The sequence below is a fragment of the Dendropsophus ebraccatus genome, chromosome 9, assembly GCF_027789765.1.
Source record: "Dendropsophus ebraccatus isolate aDenEbr1 chromosome 9, aDenEbr1.pat, whole genome shotgun sequence".
Lineage (NCBI taxonomy): Eukaryota > Metazoa > Chordata > Amphibia > Anura > Hylidae > Dendropsophus > Dendropsophus ebraccatus.
Window position 1 is genome coordinate 79,916,314 of NC_091462.1, and position 13,170 is coordinate 79,929,483.

The 13,170-nt window shown below is 39.6% G+C and overlaps 1 protein-coding gene across 3 annotated transcripts in view; it reads left to right on the plus strand.

Moving 5' to 3' along the window:
* The window catches only part of MYH11 (myosin heavy chain 11), an 86,299-nt gene that overhangs the window by 56,353 nt on the left and 16,776 nt on the right, over positions 1 to 13,170 (plus strand). For all 3 annotated transcript variants that reach the window (XM_069983688.1, XM_069983689.1, XM_069983690.1), the window contains 13 exons: positions 325 to 388; positions 2,821 to 2,919; positions 3,069 to 3,212; positions 4,677 to 4,772; positions 6,053 to 6,171; positions 8,059 to 8,211; positions 8,318 to 8,491; positions 8,580 to 8,753; positions 8,845 to 8,959; positions 9,124 to 9,317; positions 10,569 to 10,690; positions 10,972 to 11,041; positions 12,536 to 12,696. In XM_069983688.1, the coding sequence (XP_069839789.1) occupies positions 325 to 388; positions 2,821 to 2,919; positions 3,069 to 3,212; positions 4,677 to 4,772; positions 6,053 to 6,171; positions 8,059 to 8,211; positions 8,318 to 8,491; positions 8,580 to 8,753; positions 8,845 to 8,959; positions 9,124 to 9,317; positions 10,569 to 10,690; positions 10,972 to 11,041; positions 12,536 to 12,696 (1,685 nt within the window). The remainder of the gene's footprint in view (positions 1 to 324; positions 389 to 2,820; positions 2,920 to 3,068; positions 3,213 to 4,676; positions 4,773 to 6,052; positions 6,172 to 8,058; positions 8,212 to 8,317; positions 8,492 to 8,579; positions 8,754 to 8,844; positions 8,960 to 9,123; positions 9,318 to 10,568; positions 10,691 to 10,971; positions 11,042 to 12,535; positions 12,697 to 13,170) is intronic.

Below are 13,170 nucleotides of genomic sequence, written 5' to 3' on the forward strand. Positions count from 1 at the left end.
ACCTGTGTGAATATACCCTTAGGGTAGAATAAGTATTAGAGGTTCCAGCATCTCAGATAAGTACTTTTTCTAATATTATAGAATATATAATGTGGTAATAATAACAGGAATTAGTCTGATATAATTCTGGATTTACACAGTAAAGGAACACCTTATACATTCAACACTATAACATACAAACACACATCCAGCACCATAACCCAACATACAGATGAACAGAAGAGGCTTTTGATCAGTGACAAACCATGTAAATTTATTGTTTACATGAACTTCTTATAAAACGTATTGTTACAACCTTTTTCTAAATATCTTTTATTTGTCTAGGGTAAATTTATTCGTATTAACTTTGATGTTTCTGGTTACATTGTTGGAGCAAACATTGAAACCTGTATCCTTTTCAGTCAGCTATAAAAGAATGCAGCCGGTTAGATAAACCACACAAGAACTTCATCTCTAAGTAAAGCAAATATCCACAGACAGGGATATAAATATGGAGAAATGTGAACAGTGTTTGCTGCAAAAAAAATAAAAACTATGTTTCTTCAATTCAAAGAGTTACTTATCCCAGCTATAGCGTGAGCCAGAGGATTCCTTAGCCTGAATTATATCATAGCGTCTTGTCATCTGAGTCCTCATCACATAATCCCTGACCTTTTGTCTAATCTTGTAGGTACCTAAACCTAGTTTATATATATATTTTTATTATTACATAGGCATCAAGTTGTTAGAGATTATAGAAACAAATAGGACTTAAAGGGGTTATCCAGCGCTACAAAAACATGGCCACTTTCTATCAGACACAGCACCACTCTTGTCTCCAGCTTGGGCGGGGTTTTGCTGCTCAGTTCCATTGACGTGAATGGAGCTTAATTGCAAACAGCACCAGAACTGGAGACAAGAGTCATGTTGTCTCTGAAAGAAAGTGGCCATGTTTTTGTAGCACTGGATAACCCCTTTAAGTGATTACTGTCATTCACATACAAACTGGATTTCCTTCCAACCTATACAGTAGTTTGGTATATGTCCAAACATTGAGAGACTTATGTCTGTACCTCGCATAGTAAATCAATAATCCATAATATACTATGCCATTCTCAAACCAATATATTATATAATGTACAGCACTGCATACAAAATTGGAAATTTTGAAACTGTGGCACCTTATAGAAATATTCTAGGCAAAATTCACTGTGTTATGCCTAATGTGGGACCTAAGTGGTCCTTGAATTTTACCTGTCATTAAGTCCGCTGACCTAAACGGCACTAAATTTCCTCTGTGTAAATGGAAGTTCAGGTATCCATGAATATAAACAGGCCGTGACCATAATGGACCTGACTGCAATTCTGATCAAATGTGGGTTGCGCGTATTACGGTCTCAACTTGTTCATATCCATAAATATATGAACTTCTGGCCTCAGAAAGGAAATCGCTGCCGATTGGGTCAGCAGACTTCATGACACTACAAGGTACACTTTAAGGCTATGTTACCACTTTGGGAACATGTCTGACAAAGGCAGAAGTCTTGTTATATAAACAGCCGTTAATAAAGATAATTTTTAGCAGCTGTCTATATAACAAAATGGCCGCCTTCTCCACGCTGTGTTCCTGAAGTGGGAGCATAGCCTTAAAGTGTTTTCCTGCTCAATGCAATGTTTTACTATGTACCTACCTGTGAATAAAAATAATAAGTAGAAAGAACAGGACCGTAGTCAGGATCATAAGATAGGGGGAGCAGCGAAGGAGGTGAGTATGCCAACTATTATTACTATAATGTACAGGGAGGTACGGAGGTACATTGTAAAACATTACATCTGCCTGAAAGACTCCTTTAAAGGGGTATTCCCATTAAAAAAGGATATGGCATAATAATAGGATATGCCATACCTTATAACTGATGGGCATATTCCTCAGTAGATGTCAGCAAGTTCTGCTGGACAAGGCAAATCCACAGCTATTTGACTAAGGGGCCTATTCCGCGGAGTGATAATCGGTCAAATCGACCGATTATCACTCGGTGGAATAGAGAAAATGATCAGCCGATGATCGTGTCATCGGCTGATCATGTATTTAGGCCCAAACCTAAAATCATTGGTCACCCACCGCACATTGCTGCGTGGAATAGCGGTGCGTGGCAGGAGACCAACGTTTTGAGAAGCAGCATACAGTACATAACCTCTAGCAGGGCTTTTCCTCTTTGGCTCCATCTTCCGCGGGACCCTGGGAGGAAGACGGAGCGGAGGAGAAGCCCTGCTAAAGGTAATGTATGCTGCAAGGGCTGCAAGGACATTGGTAACGATGTCCCTGCAGCCCTCGCTAATGGTTGTCGGGTCGTGGAATAGGCCCAGTAAACGAGCGCCGACCTAGCAGATAGGCGCTCGTTTACATCGTTGATTGGGCCCTGCTCGGCTCGTGGAATAGGGCCCTAACACTGCAGCCTTTTCAAATACAGGATTGGTAGGGTTCCAGAGGTCAGGTCCCAATAATCAATAAGTGACACCATTACCTGTAATAGTTGAAACCCCCCTCTAATTACTGGCAAGAATAACTCAAACAGTACAGGGAAAATGTCCCATATATAAGACATAGAATAAATCCGTCACCCATTCCTGAATGTTGGCCGCTCTGCTGGATGGCTGTCACTTAAATGTTTGACGGAGCGGGTGAATAGCAGCAGGCTAGGCCATATAAGGGCTAATAAGGTTTTGGCACAATGTCTTACTGTATAAACAAGCACTAAATTCCTGCTTGTCCTCCCTCAAGTTATCTTTAAAAGTGGTTTTCTGTTGATGCAACGTTTGGGGTCTTTAATAATAAAACAGATTTGCTTGAAAAATCTCGTGCTATCCGGCAAGCGAAAGATGAGAGGACTTTCCACATCTTTTACTATTTGCTTCAAGGATCTAAGCCTGCATGGAAGGGTATGTAGCATGTGCGCATAAACACCTGAAACAGGACTCACGTTGGTGGGGTGGTACACCATAACAGTACTAGCTGGACTATCCCCACAACACTACAAATTCCAGTGTCCATCCAATATATTTATATTAGTTCCCTTTGTGTTTTTCAGAGGAACTACTACTGGAAGGTTTTTCAAATTACACCTTCTTTTCCCATGGTTATGTACCCATCCCCTCACAAGATGATGCAGACATGTTCCAGGAGACTCTGGAGGCCATGGAAATCATGGGATTCAATGAAGAGGAACAACTATGTAAGAGATCATGTCACCCTACTGCCCTACCTTATCATGTGATCTAATGACTTGACACATACAGAGTACATATTTCCCAGTTCTAAGTACAGTAAATTCTTGGGGGGACATTCATGAAGACCAGAGTACTCGTACACCGGTCTTAACTTAGGCCCTGTCCCCAACTGCCCTGCTGGATTTACTAAGAGGCGCACATCTCTTAGTAAAACTGGCCTGACTTGCGTCTGCCATTCGGCGGGCGCAGAAATATACACCTGCTCCTGAGTAGGTGTAGATTTCTGCCATAGTTTATGCAGGCATACATCTTGGTGAATCAGGAGTGGGTGGCCACACCTATTCCTCGCCTTGCCATACCCCCACCCTCCGCCAGCCCATCGGGAAAGCTGGGGAAACGGATGGCATATGCCAGGGAGAAGGGTCAAACCTGCGCCTTCTCCCTGGTGTACGCCACTGGTGCAGCCTTCATAAATATCCCCCTGAACCTTAAAAAGGAATGGAGGGCCACATTTCTGAGGCAGTTTTCTAACTGCTTCAAAGTTCATAAAATATCTTGACTTAAACTTAACATAAGAATTTCTAGCAATTATAGTAAGTTGTTCGCCTTTGAAGTCTCTAAAATCACCAATTAAACTAATCTTGTGAATATGAAGCACTCATCCCTAATACCAAGGTTGGCGTTTTTAATATTGTAGCCTTTAACCCCTTCTCTAACAGTACAATGGTCAGAACCATGTAGATAAGGTCACATCTTGTTTACAGCAAAAGTCCTTTATTCTTCTCTCGACACAATTAGAGTTGGCAGAAGAAATGCTATATAATGATATGCAGAACCAAGAGACTCTAAGTCTGGAATTTCTGACTGTATTATGAAAGTTCTAGCAGTTCCATGTGAGGGTTATACCATGCCCTTATCCTGCATACAAAAAGAATAAACCAGTGCATAGAGACAAGGTTTAGACACAATTCAGTGAATGTTCCAGTACTAGAATGTTTGTCTTTATGCGAGGATTATATTTTGAGCAGTTTTTTAACAGCATTTAGAGAAATGCTTTACTGCAAGCCCCATGGACATAGACACAATAAACTTCACTAGAAAAAATATGTTTAACATAAAAACGTCATGGGTCATTCTGTGATGAAACATCCCCTTTAAAGCCCTTTCATACGGGCCAGTAGCCCATGTAGAAGGTACAGCAATTAGACGATGAATCAGCAAAAGCTTGTCAGCCATTCACTCCCAACAATTGGTCTGTTTAGGTGTTTATTTTAATGATTTTCTGATTGACTTGTACCTAGTCGATCAGTGCCCACATGGGCAGATGTCAGCCTGTGTACAAGGATTCTTACTCAAATTGCCTTGTTAGTAATGGTTAGTAGGTTCCATAGTCCTAAACATGAAGGACTGAGAAAATACTGATTTATTAGAAATGCAAATTGGGATAAAAAAATTTTTCCTCATGGCAGCAATGATGAAGGTGGTGTCATCGGTCCTTCAGCTTGGTAACATTGTCTTTAAGAAGGAAAGGAACACTGACCAGGCCTCCATGCCAGATGACACAGGTATGTTAGTAATAAATTAAAAACATGGTATTTTTTAAAAAGAAAACGCAATATGTTATTTAGAGTATCATGCAATGGAGTAATTCTCAGAGGAAAGGAGAAACATGGGAGAACAGTAGTACAGGTTACAGCTCACCTCAATGGGAGCCGCTCACCTCAATGGGAGCCGCTCACCCGAATGGGTTGGGCTACAGGCATGAGCTGCTTTTCAACGTCTGAATATTTATAATATCAGGATAAAGAAAGAGGATCAAGAGTGAAGAAGAATGATGATTCACAAGTAACGCTCACACCCACAGGTGTCTATTTATACACATTGTTCTCCTTTCCTCTTGATGAAGTCAGTAAGTCTGAAACTTTTAGATGGATTGTTGAATTTGCTGGGTATTGGGGTGCCTTTTTTTAACTATGCCTGTGCAGCCCTTGCTAAACGATAATCGAGACATGTAATAGGCTCAGTAAATGAGCGCTGATCTAGCTGATCGGCGCCGGTTTACATTATTGATCCGGCCTGTCTAATAGGCCCCTTACTCGTTATCTGTGGGCATATATTATACACACACTACCTATATAATTACCATTTTTAGAGGACCTTCAAAGTGCTCTTTTAGTCAACCAACCAGCCCCTTTAATATATATTGTACCATTAAATCCAGGGCCGTATTTACCACTAGGCACCCGTGGTCCGGTGCCTAGGGCAGCACCTTGCAGGGGGGCAGCACCAGGGAGCAGGGTGAAGAACCTTTTTTTTTTTTTTTTTTTTTTTAGTCTCTCACCTCCCGGTCAGACTTGCCAGTAAATCTGGTGACTTTTTGAGGGATGGGGGGGGGGGGGGGGGTATGATCAGGTCTGGTGTGGCTGTGATGCCTGGAGCTGTTAGCTACCAATCTACCAATCTTGTGGTAAGAATTCCATCAGACAATATACAGACTGCTCTAATCATTGATTCAATCCGGAAATGTATGTTTTAAGCAGTTAAAAACCATGAAAAACATGATTCCGACAATTTTCTACACGTTGAGAAATGCGTGTGGCTGAAATCACTCTCCCCCACGCTCCCCAAGATGGGGCGTCTGCAGGTTTAGTGCCTAGGGCAGCAGCAGTTGCTATTACGGCCCTGATTAAATCCAGTTGTTCTTACGCTAGAGGAAACTATTTGGTTGGCAAGAAAATGATAGAGGAATCAGCAAATTTGTTGAATGTAGCAAAGGTTACACAAAATGAAAAACATGACTACTACTGTACCAACCAGTGGACTTTATATGTCTTTTGTTCTTTAGCCGCCCAGAAATGTTGCCATCTGATGGGAATCAATGTAACAGACTTTACAAGGTCTATTCTTACCCCTCGCATTAAAGTGGGAAGAGATCTTGTGCAAAAAGCCCAAACCAAAGAACAGGTAAGTTGGCAGTAATTTACATACAAATCTTCTATGACCCAAAGTACAGTGCATATAAATAATGTAACATATAGTATAAAACTGGTCTACAACAAATATAACCTAGGTAAAGTAAATACTGAATACTGAGGATAAGAGCTTGTCATTCCACCTCCAAAAAGTTCCTGATTTTGATCTTGTAGTTCTAGGCTGTTCATATTCCATGAGATGTTCACTGTTTGGAAAATGAACTACTCACTTTTGTTTTCTTTTCAAGGTGGGTGACACCAGAGGTGTCTGGCATTTCACCCACAATAATACTCCAAACCATACACAGTGATAGAAACTAGAGTTGTCACCATAGTGCTAAGGCAAACCTACAGCTTAATGCTTTTACTGTTCTGCTGCACGGGATCATCTCCTGCAACAAAATGGAGATTCCGTGGAGTTGGAAAGAGAAGTCAAGCTGTTCCTCTGGCTCTATCTAACAATCACCGGGGCGTGAACATCCTGACCCAAACCAATTAAAACTTTTGACCTGTCCTAGAGACAAGTTTAGAAGACGGTTAGAAAAGTTTTTAACCGTGAAATGGACACTTTAAATTATTGTGTACCCAGGCTCTATATGCTATAGGAAATTATTACGGGATTATTAAATTCCTGTTTCCTAAAATGTTTTGTGACAAATTTATTGCTAAAAAAAAAAGTGATTATACCTTACCAAGCGACCTGAGAGGCTCTGTTAGGTCCTCAAGTAACACCTGAAAATCTGGGAACATAAGTTCCTGGGGATGTGCCACATATTCCCAATGTTTTGAAGAGATGACACAGAAGATTATCACCTTAATACAAAATACCCCAACTTGTCAGGGAGCCAAGCTCCAATGCTATTCATCAAGACATGAACACTCATACTGCCAAGGGTTTCTAACCTATTGTACCTTGTGTGTCACATTTAGATTTCATTGAGTTCATGGAGTTTCTTTCCACTCAAAAATAATTAGAGATAATCAGTGTACTATATGATAGACATCTGTCTTACTGTTTAACTTGCCCTAAACACAAACTATTAAAAGGTCATTGCAACAACATTTCTTTCACAGTGGCTTAGGGGACTGAATCATCTTTACACTAGCTTAAATTAGTCCAAAATATTACACAATTTTGGCACAATTTGTGGCCCACACAATTGCCCTTTTTCCAGTAAAGCTGCACTTCCTTTTAATGTTGTCACGCACCTTTGACGAATTGTACAAAATCTATAATTAAAGTCAACAAAGTCATGTTAGCCAGTTTTGGTGCAAATTACACCAATATTCTAGCCTATTTCAAATGGTTCTGCCTCAATGTATGTGCCCTTAAAGGGAAACTCTGGTGATATATATTTCACAAGTCAGCTGCTGTATGTCCTGCAGGAAGTGATGCATTCTTTCAAGTCTTTCACAGTGCTCTCTGCTGCCACCTCGGTCCCTGAGAGATACTGCCCAGAGCAGGAGAGGTTTTCTATGGGAATTTGCTACTGCTCTGGAAAGTTCCTGTTACAGACAGAGGTGGCAGCCGAGAGCAATGTGTCAGACTGGAAAGTATAAACTACATACAGCAGCTGAAGACTTGAGATTTTTAAATAGAAGAAATTTATGAATCTATATAAAATTCTGGTACCAGCTGATTTGAAAAATATATATATTTTATGCTGACGCTTCCCTTTAACAACCAAGTATAATAATCTGCCTAAAAATACAACAAAGATTATCACAAAAAAATTCACAAAATTCTTTATCTGTCCAAATGTTACCAACTGTTTGCTTCTCCATTAAGGCATTCTTGTTTTGACTGTTTTAATTCTTGATACTGTGTTCTCATAAGGTTCTCAGCTCTCTAATTCCTCAACCTTTTCCCTACAATTAGGCTGACTTTGCAATTGAAGCTTTGGCCAAAGCAACTTATGAACGTCTCTTCCTGTGGTTGCTCAATCGGGTCAACAAAGCACTTGATAAAACTAAGAGACAGGGCGCATCCTTCCTGGGTATTCTTGACATTGCTGGTTTTGAAATATTTGCGGTAAGCTAAATGAAATGGCATTTATAATTTGATTAATATTTCACAGCCAAGATAGTAGAGGGCAGTCAACTATTACTCTAGGGCCTAATGTTTCGTATCATTTTAGGTCAACTCATTTGAACAGCTTTGCATCAACTACACCAATGAAAAACTCCAGCAGCTATTCAACCACACTATGTTCATTCTGGAGCAGGAGGAATACCAAAGAGAAGGCATTGAGTGGAACTTTATTGACTTTGGTTTAGATCTCCAGCCATGCATAGAGCTCATAGAGAGGCCTGTAAGTCATTTGTAAGATGTAAAAAACAAAAGATGGAAAGTGTCAAGTAGTCTCTCAATTGTTTTTTCTTAATTCAATCTATTTGTAGAATAACCCACCTGGTGTATTGGCTCTTCTGGATGAAGAATGTTGGTTCCCTAAAGCCACTGATGTCTCATTTGTGGAAAAACTTATCCAAGAACAAGGAAATCATATTAAATTCACAAAACCCAAGCAATTGAAGGATAAAACTATCTTCACCCTCATTCACTATGCTGGAAAGGTATGGCTTATAGGTTTAGATAATATAGTCACTGCAAATATCTAATTTTTGACATAATAAATATTTCCAAAATTGACTTTGTCTCCTAAAGGTGGATTATGATGCCACTGCTTGGCTAACCAAGAACATGGACCCCCTGAATGACAATGTAACCTCCTTATTGAACCAGTCATCAGATAAATTTGTTGCAGATCTGTGGAAAGATGGTACGTCATGGTTGTTGCCACTAAATATCTTGCTTGACAAATTCACTGTGGTATGGTAAAACCAAACGACAACTAAACTATAGATAAAAGCTATGCAAATGTTCCTCCATTGTTTCAATTCCATTGCTAAGAATATATAATATAATTAATATTACCTTTTTTAGTTGACCGCATTGTGGGGTTGGATCAGATGGCGAAAATGACTGAAAGTTCCCTACCAAGTGCTTCAAAGACCAAGAAAGGCATGTTCCGTACTGTTGGCCAACTTTACAAGGAGCAACTGGGCAAACTGATGACAACATTGAGAAACACTAATCCAAACTTTGTTCGTTGTATCATTCCAAATCATGAAAAACGGGTAAACAAATGTTATATGTGTCTATAAATGTTGTACTGTACTCTAGAGTTCTATATGTTTGAATTCAATACTTTCGAACATTGAAGGCCTATGTAGTTTTGTCAAGCCACAATGTTCTACAAAACTAAAGAACATTCTAGTCAATGGACTCTCCAACATTGCAGAGTATTTTGACCCCTAGTCCTCCAACAGGTATTATTCCCACTTATTCAAGTGGGAACTTGGTAGCAAGTGTTCAAGTATATTGCATCACCACTAATAGGAAGGTTAAGAATTGTGAAGTTCCAAATAAATTAAAAGTACTGTCCATACGATGTACATATATGTTGTGTCCCCCATAACAAGATATGCTGTTTAACACATTGGCTGAAAGATGGGGGTCCGTAATTGAAATCCACCTTTTTTTTTTAACTCAAAGTAGCTATAAAATATATGTCCCCATAGTGCACAGGTTGCTGAGAATTAAGTAAATTTTTTTTACCTTCAAGCTCTGCTGCATTTAGTTAAATCTTCAGTTTAATTATTACGTAGAAGATTTAATTAAAAAAACAGCAGTAAGAAAATAACCTTCTTTCTCAGCGTCCGCTGCCCTATGGAAACATAGCAGCAGGTTACAGTCTTCTAACCTGCTGGTAAGTTTCCTTTTAAAGGGTTGTTTAGGCAAAATTGATTGATGACTAGAGATGAGCGAACCGGGTTCGAGTTGATCCGAACCCGAACGTTCAGCATTTGATTAGCGGTGGCTGCTTAAGTTGGATAAAGCTCTAAGGTTGTCTGGAAAACATGGATACAGCCAGTGACTATATCCATGTTTTCCACATAGCCTTAGGGCTTTATCCAAGTTCAGCAGCCACCGCTAATCAAATGCCGAACAATCTGGTTCAGATGGACTCGAGCATGCTCCAGGTTCGCTCATCTCTATTGATGACCTATCCATCAATTGCTGATCAGAGGGGTATCAACGACTGGCACTCCAGCTGACCAGCTGTCCAGCACAGCTGCAGCACCTGCACTACTTTACCTGTGGATAGGCCATCAATCAGTTTTGCCTGGAAAACTCATTATAGCTGGCAGGTTAAGCTCGGCAGTTACTCCTATTTTTTGTCCTAGCAGTAGAGCTCATACTATCCTCTTTTTCATATTATTGAAAGCAGGTATCTGATTGGTTGCTATATACAACTGCTCTGTTGCGCCTTTACACAAAGTTTGACCTAATGGTGCATGTGTCTAATCATATAAATATTTCTTTAGTCAGGAAAGCTTGATGCCCATCTTGTTCTGGAACAGCTGAGGTGCAATGGTGTCTTAGAAGGCATTAGAATTTGTCGCCAAGGATTCCCCAATAGAATTGTTTTCCAGGAGTTCCGTCAAAGGTAAATCCATTACCAACTACTATTTGTCTTTTTTAAAACATCATTTACAGCACAAACAATAGTATAGTATGGTAAATAAGGTAATAATAAAACATTGGCCTGTAGCGAGTTATATCTAAAGAGTCTGTATAATTCTATACATGTGCAGCATTAAGTAGCACATGTAAATATGATACATGCCTTATAGACAGACAATCCGCCATGTACACTGTACTGGTAATAAATAGAGGCACACTTCGGCTAAGGGATCTTTTTTTTTTTTTTTTATACTTGTTATATAGATATGAAATCCTTGCTGCTGGATCTATTCCTAAAGGCTTTATGGATGGTAAACAGGCCTGTGTGCTCATGGTAAGTATAACACAATACATGACCATCTCATCTCACATGTTCATTCCTGCATAGTATGTGCTGATGAATGAATGACTATTATCCAAAAACCTTTGTATTTTCCGCTTATTATAAAATATTGGAAGGTACCAATCACAGGTAATAGTAGTTCTGCAAAAGTAAAGTTGCCAATAGCAACATTTACTAAGGAATCGAATGTGTGTGACTGTTCTAATGGGGGTTGGTATTTATTTTGTTCCAATATATTGTGTGTAATTTATGGAAAAGTTGCACTGTCATAGTAAATGCATCTAATTAAAAAGTTGCAAACAAATCCACCTGGTGCTGATCAGACATAAGCCTGCCCCAGTTTTTGAGACTTTTTAAAAAGGCAAAAATTCCGGATTTTGCAATTTTTTTTTATGAATGCTGAAAACAGGCAGATTAAAAAGAAAGTTGCATCTAAAAACTTTTTGCTTGTCGAATACTGGTTCATAATTAGAATTTAGACCAAAAATGGGCGAAAAATCCAATTATTCACCTAAAAATAGGCATATAGCCCATGATAAATTTCTCCCATTGTCTACTTATACATTTTAATAAACACTCCCCGAATATTTTTAAAACTGCACATAATCTTATATGGAAAGAAGCATAAGTTTAAAATGAATTAAAAAAAGTTGAAATATGTTTAAATGTCATTAAAGGGAACCAATCAGCACAATTGTGCCGATATGCTTCCCAGCTGCACAGTATAAATCGACCGTACAGCTCCCCAAGGCTACCAGCTGCATCTGTATCGGTAGCTTTACATGGGGGGAAAGGCCGAGGCCAGGAGAGGGGCAGCAAGTAGTTTTCTGGGCGAGGAGATGTTCGTGACTAGTCACGGCTCTCTGCCATTCCTGATTGACAGGCAGAGAGGCCACTAACAGGTCTCTGCCTGTCAATCATCCCGCAGAGCACGCTGACAGAGAGCTGTGACTAGTCATGGGCGTCTCCCCACCCATATGACTACTTCCCTCTCCCGGCCTTGCTCACTGGACTACAACTACTTTTTACTTCATGTAAAGCTACTGCCGCAGATGTGGCTGGTAGCCTCGGGGAGATGCACAGTATATTTATACTATGCAGCTGGGAACCATTGTTGGTTCCCTTTTAAAGTGTATCTGTAAAGTTATATGAAAAATTATTACAGTGCAGCACTTTGCACAATAATCATTTCTCTTTTTAAAGTATTTTTTAAACCAGTTAATACCTGCACAAAGTACCCGCAGCTAGCCAGTTATAACTGTGCATTAGGAGACAGAGCCTCCTGCTTTATCTCCATAGCACACAAGACGCATCACTGCAGAATCACATTAAGTCGATCTTGTGCTGGCTACGAGAAAATGGGGCTGTAGGTCATCAGAATTATTTCCTCTGGTGGGCCCAATCGACCTAAATATGATACAGTCATTTATATATTTATGCGCTATATATATATTTATACATGTTTGCATACTTTGTTTTTGTTAGATCAAAGCCTTAGAACTTGATCCTAATCTGTACAGAGTTGGCCAAAGTAAGATATTCTTCAGGACAGGTGTTCTTGCCCACCTGGAAGAAGAACGAGACTTGAAGATCACAGATGTAATTATTGCTTTCCAAGCTCAAAGTCGTGGTTACCTTGCAAGAAAGTAAGTAGCGGTTTGACCTTCCAGTGGCCTGTCTAGCGCAGTGTATACATGTTCCTGTACATTTTCTCCTCTTTATTATTAGTCATAAGCCCAACAATGAAGACATGAGGCAGCGTTCAGATGGTTGTAAGCCTAAGGCCATCTTCAAATATTGTCTTTTTTCTTTAAAAAAACAAAACGGCCACCAATTTTATTTAAAATAACAGCTGTTGTTTTTATTCTTCAATGATTTCCATTGAAGTCAATGGAAACAACGGCCATCAGTGCACACATTGTATAGAATAATGACCACTGTTCGCAGTGGCCGTCAAATTAATGTTCATGGCTTTAATTCTCGGTTGTTATTTAGCAAACAGCGGCTGTTATTTTGTAAGTTTTTACATACTGTAATGGACGTTTAAAAATAGCCACACCCAAAAGGGCCATCATTTGTACCAGCATCCATCATTGCAATCACGACTGCCAAAGTATGTT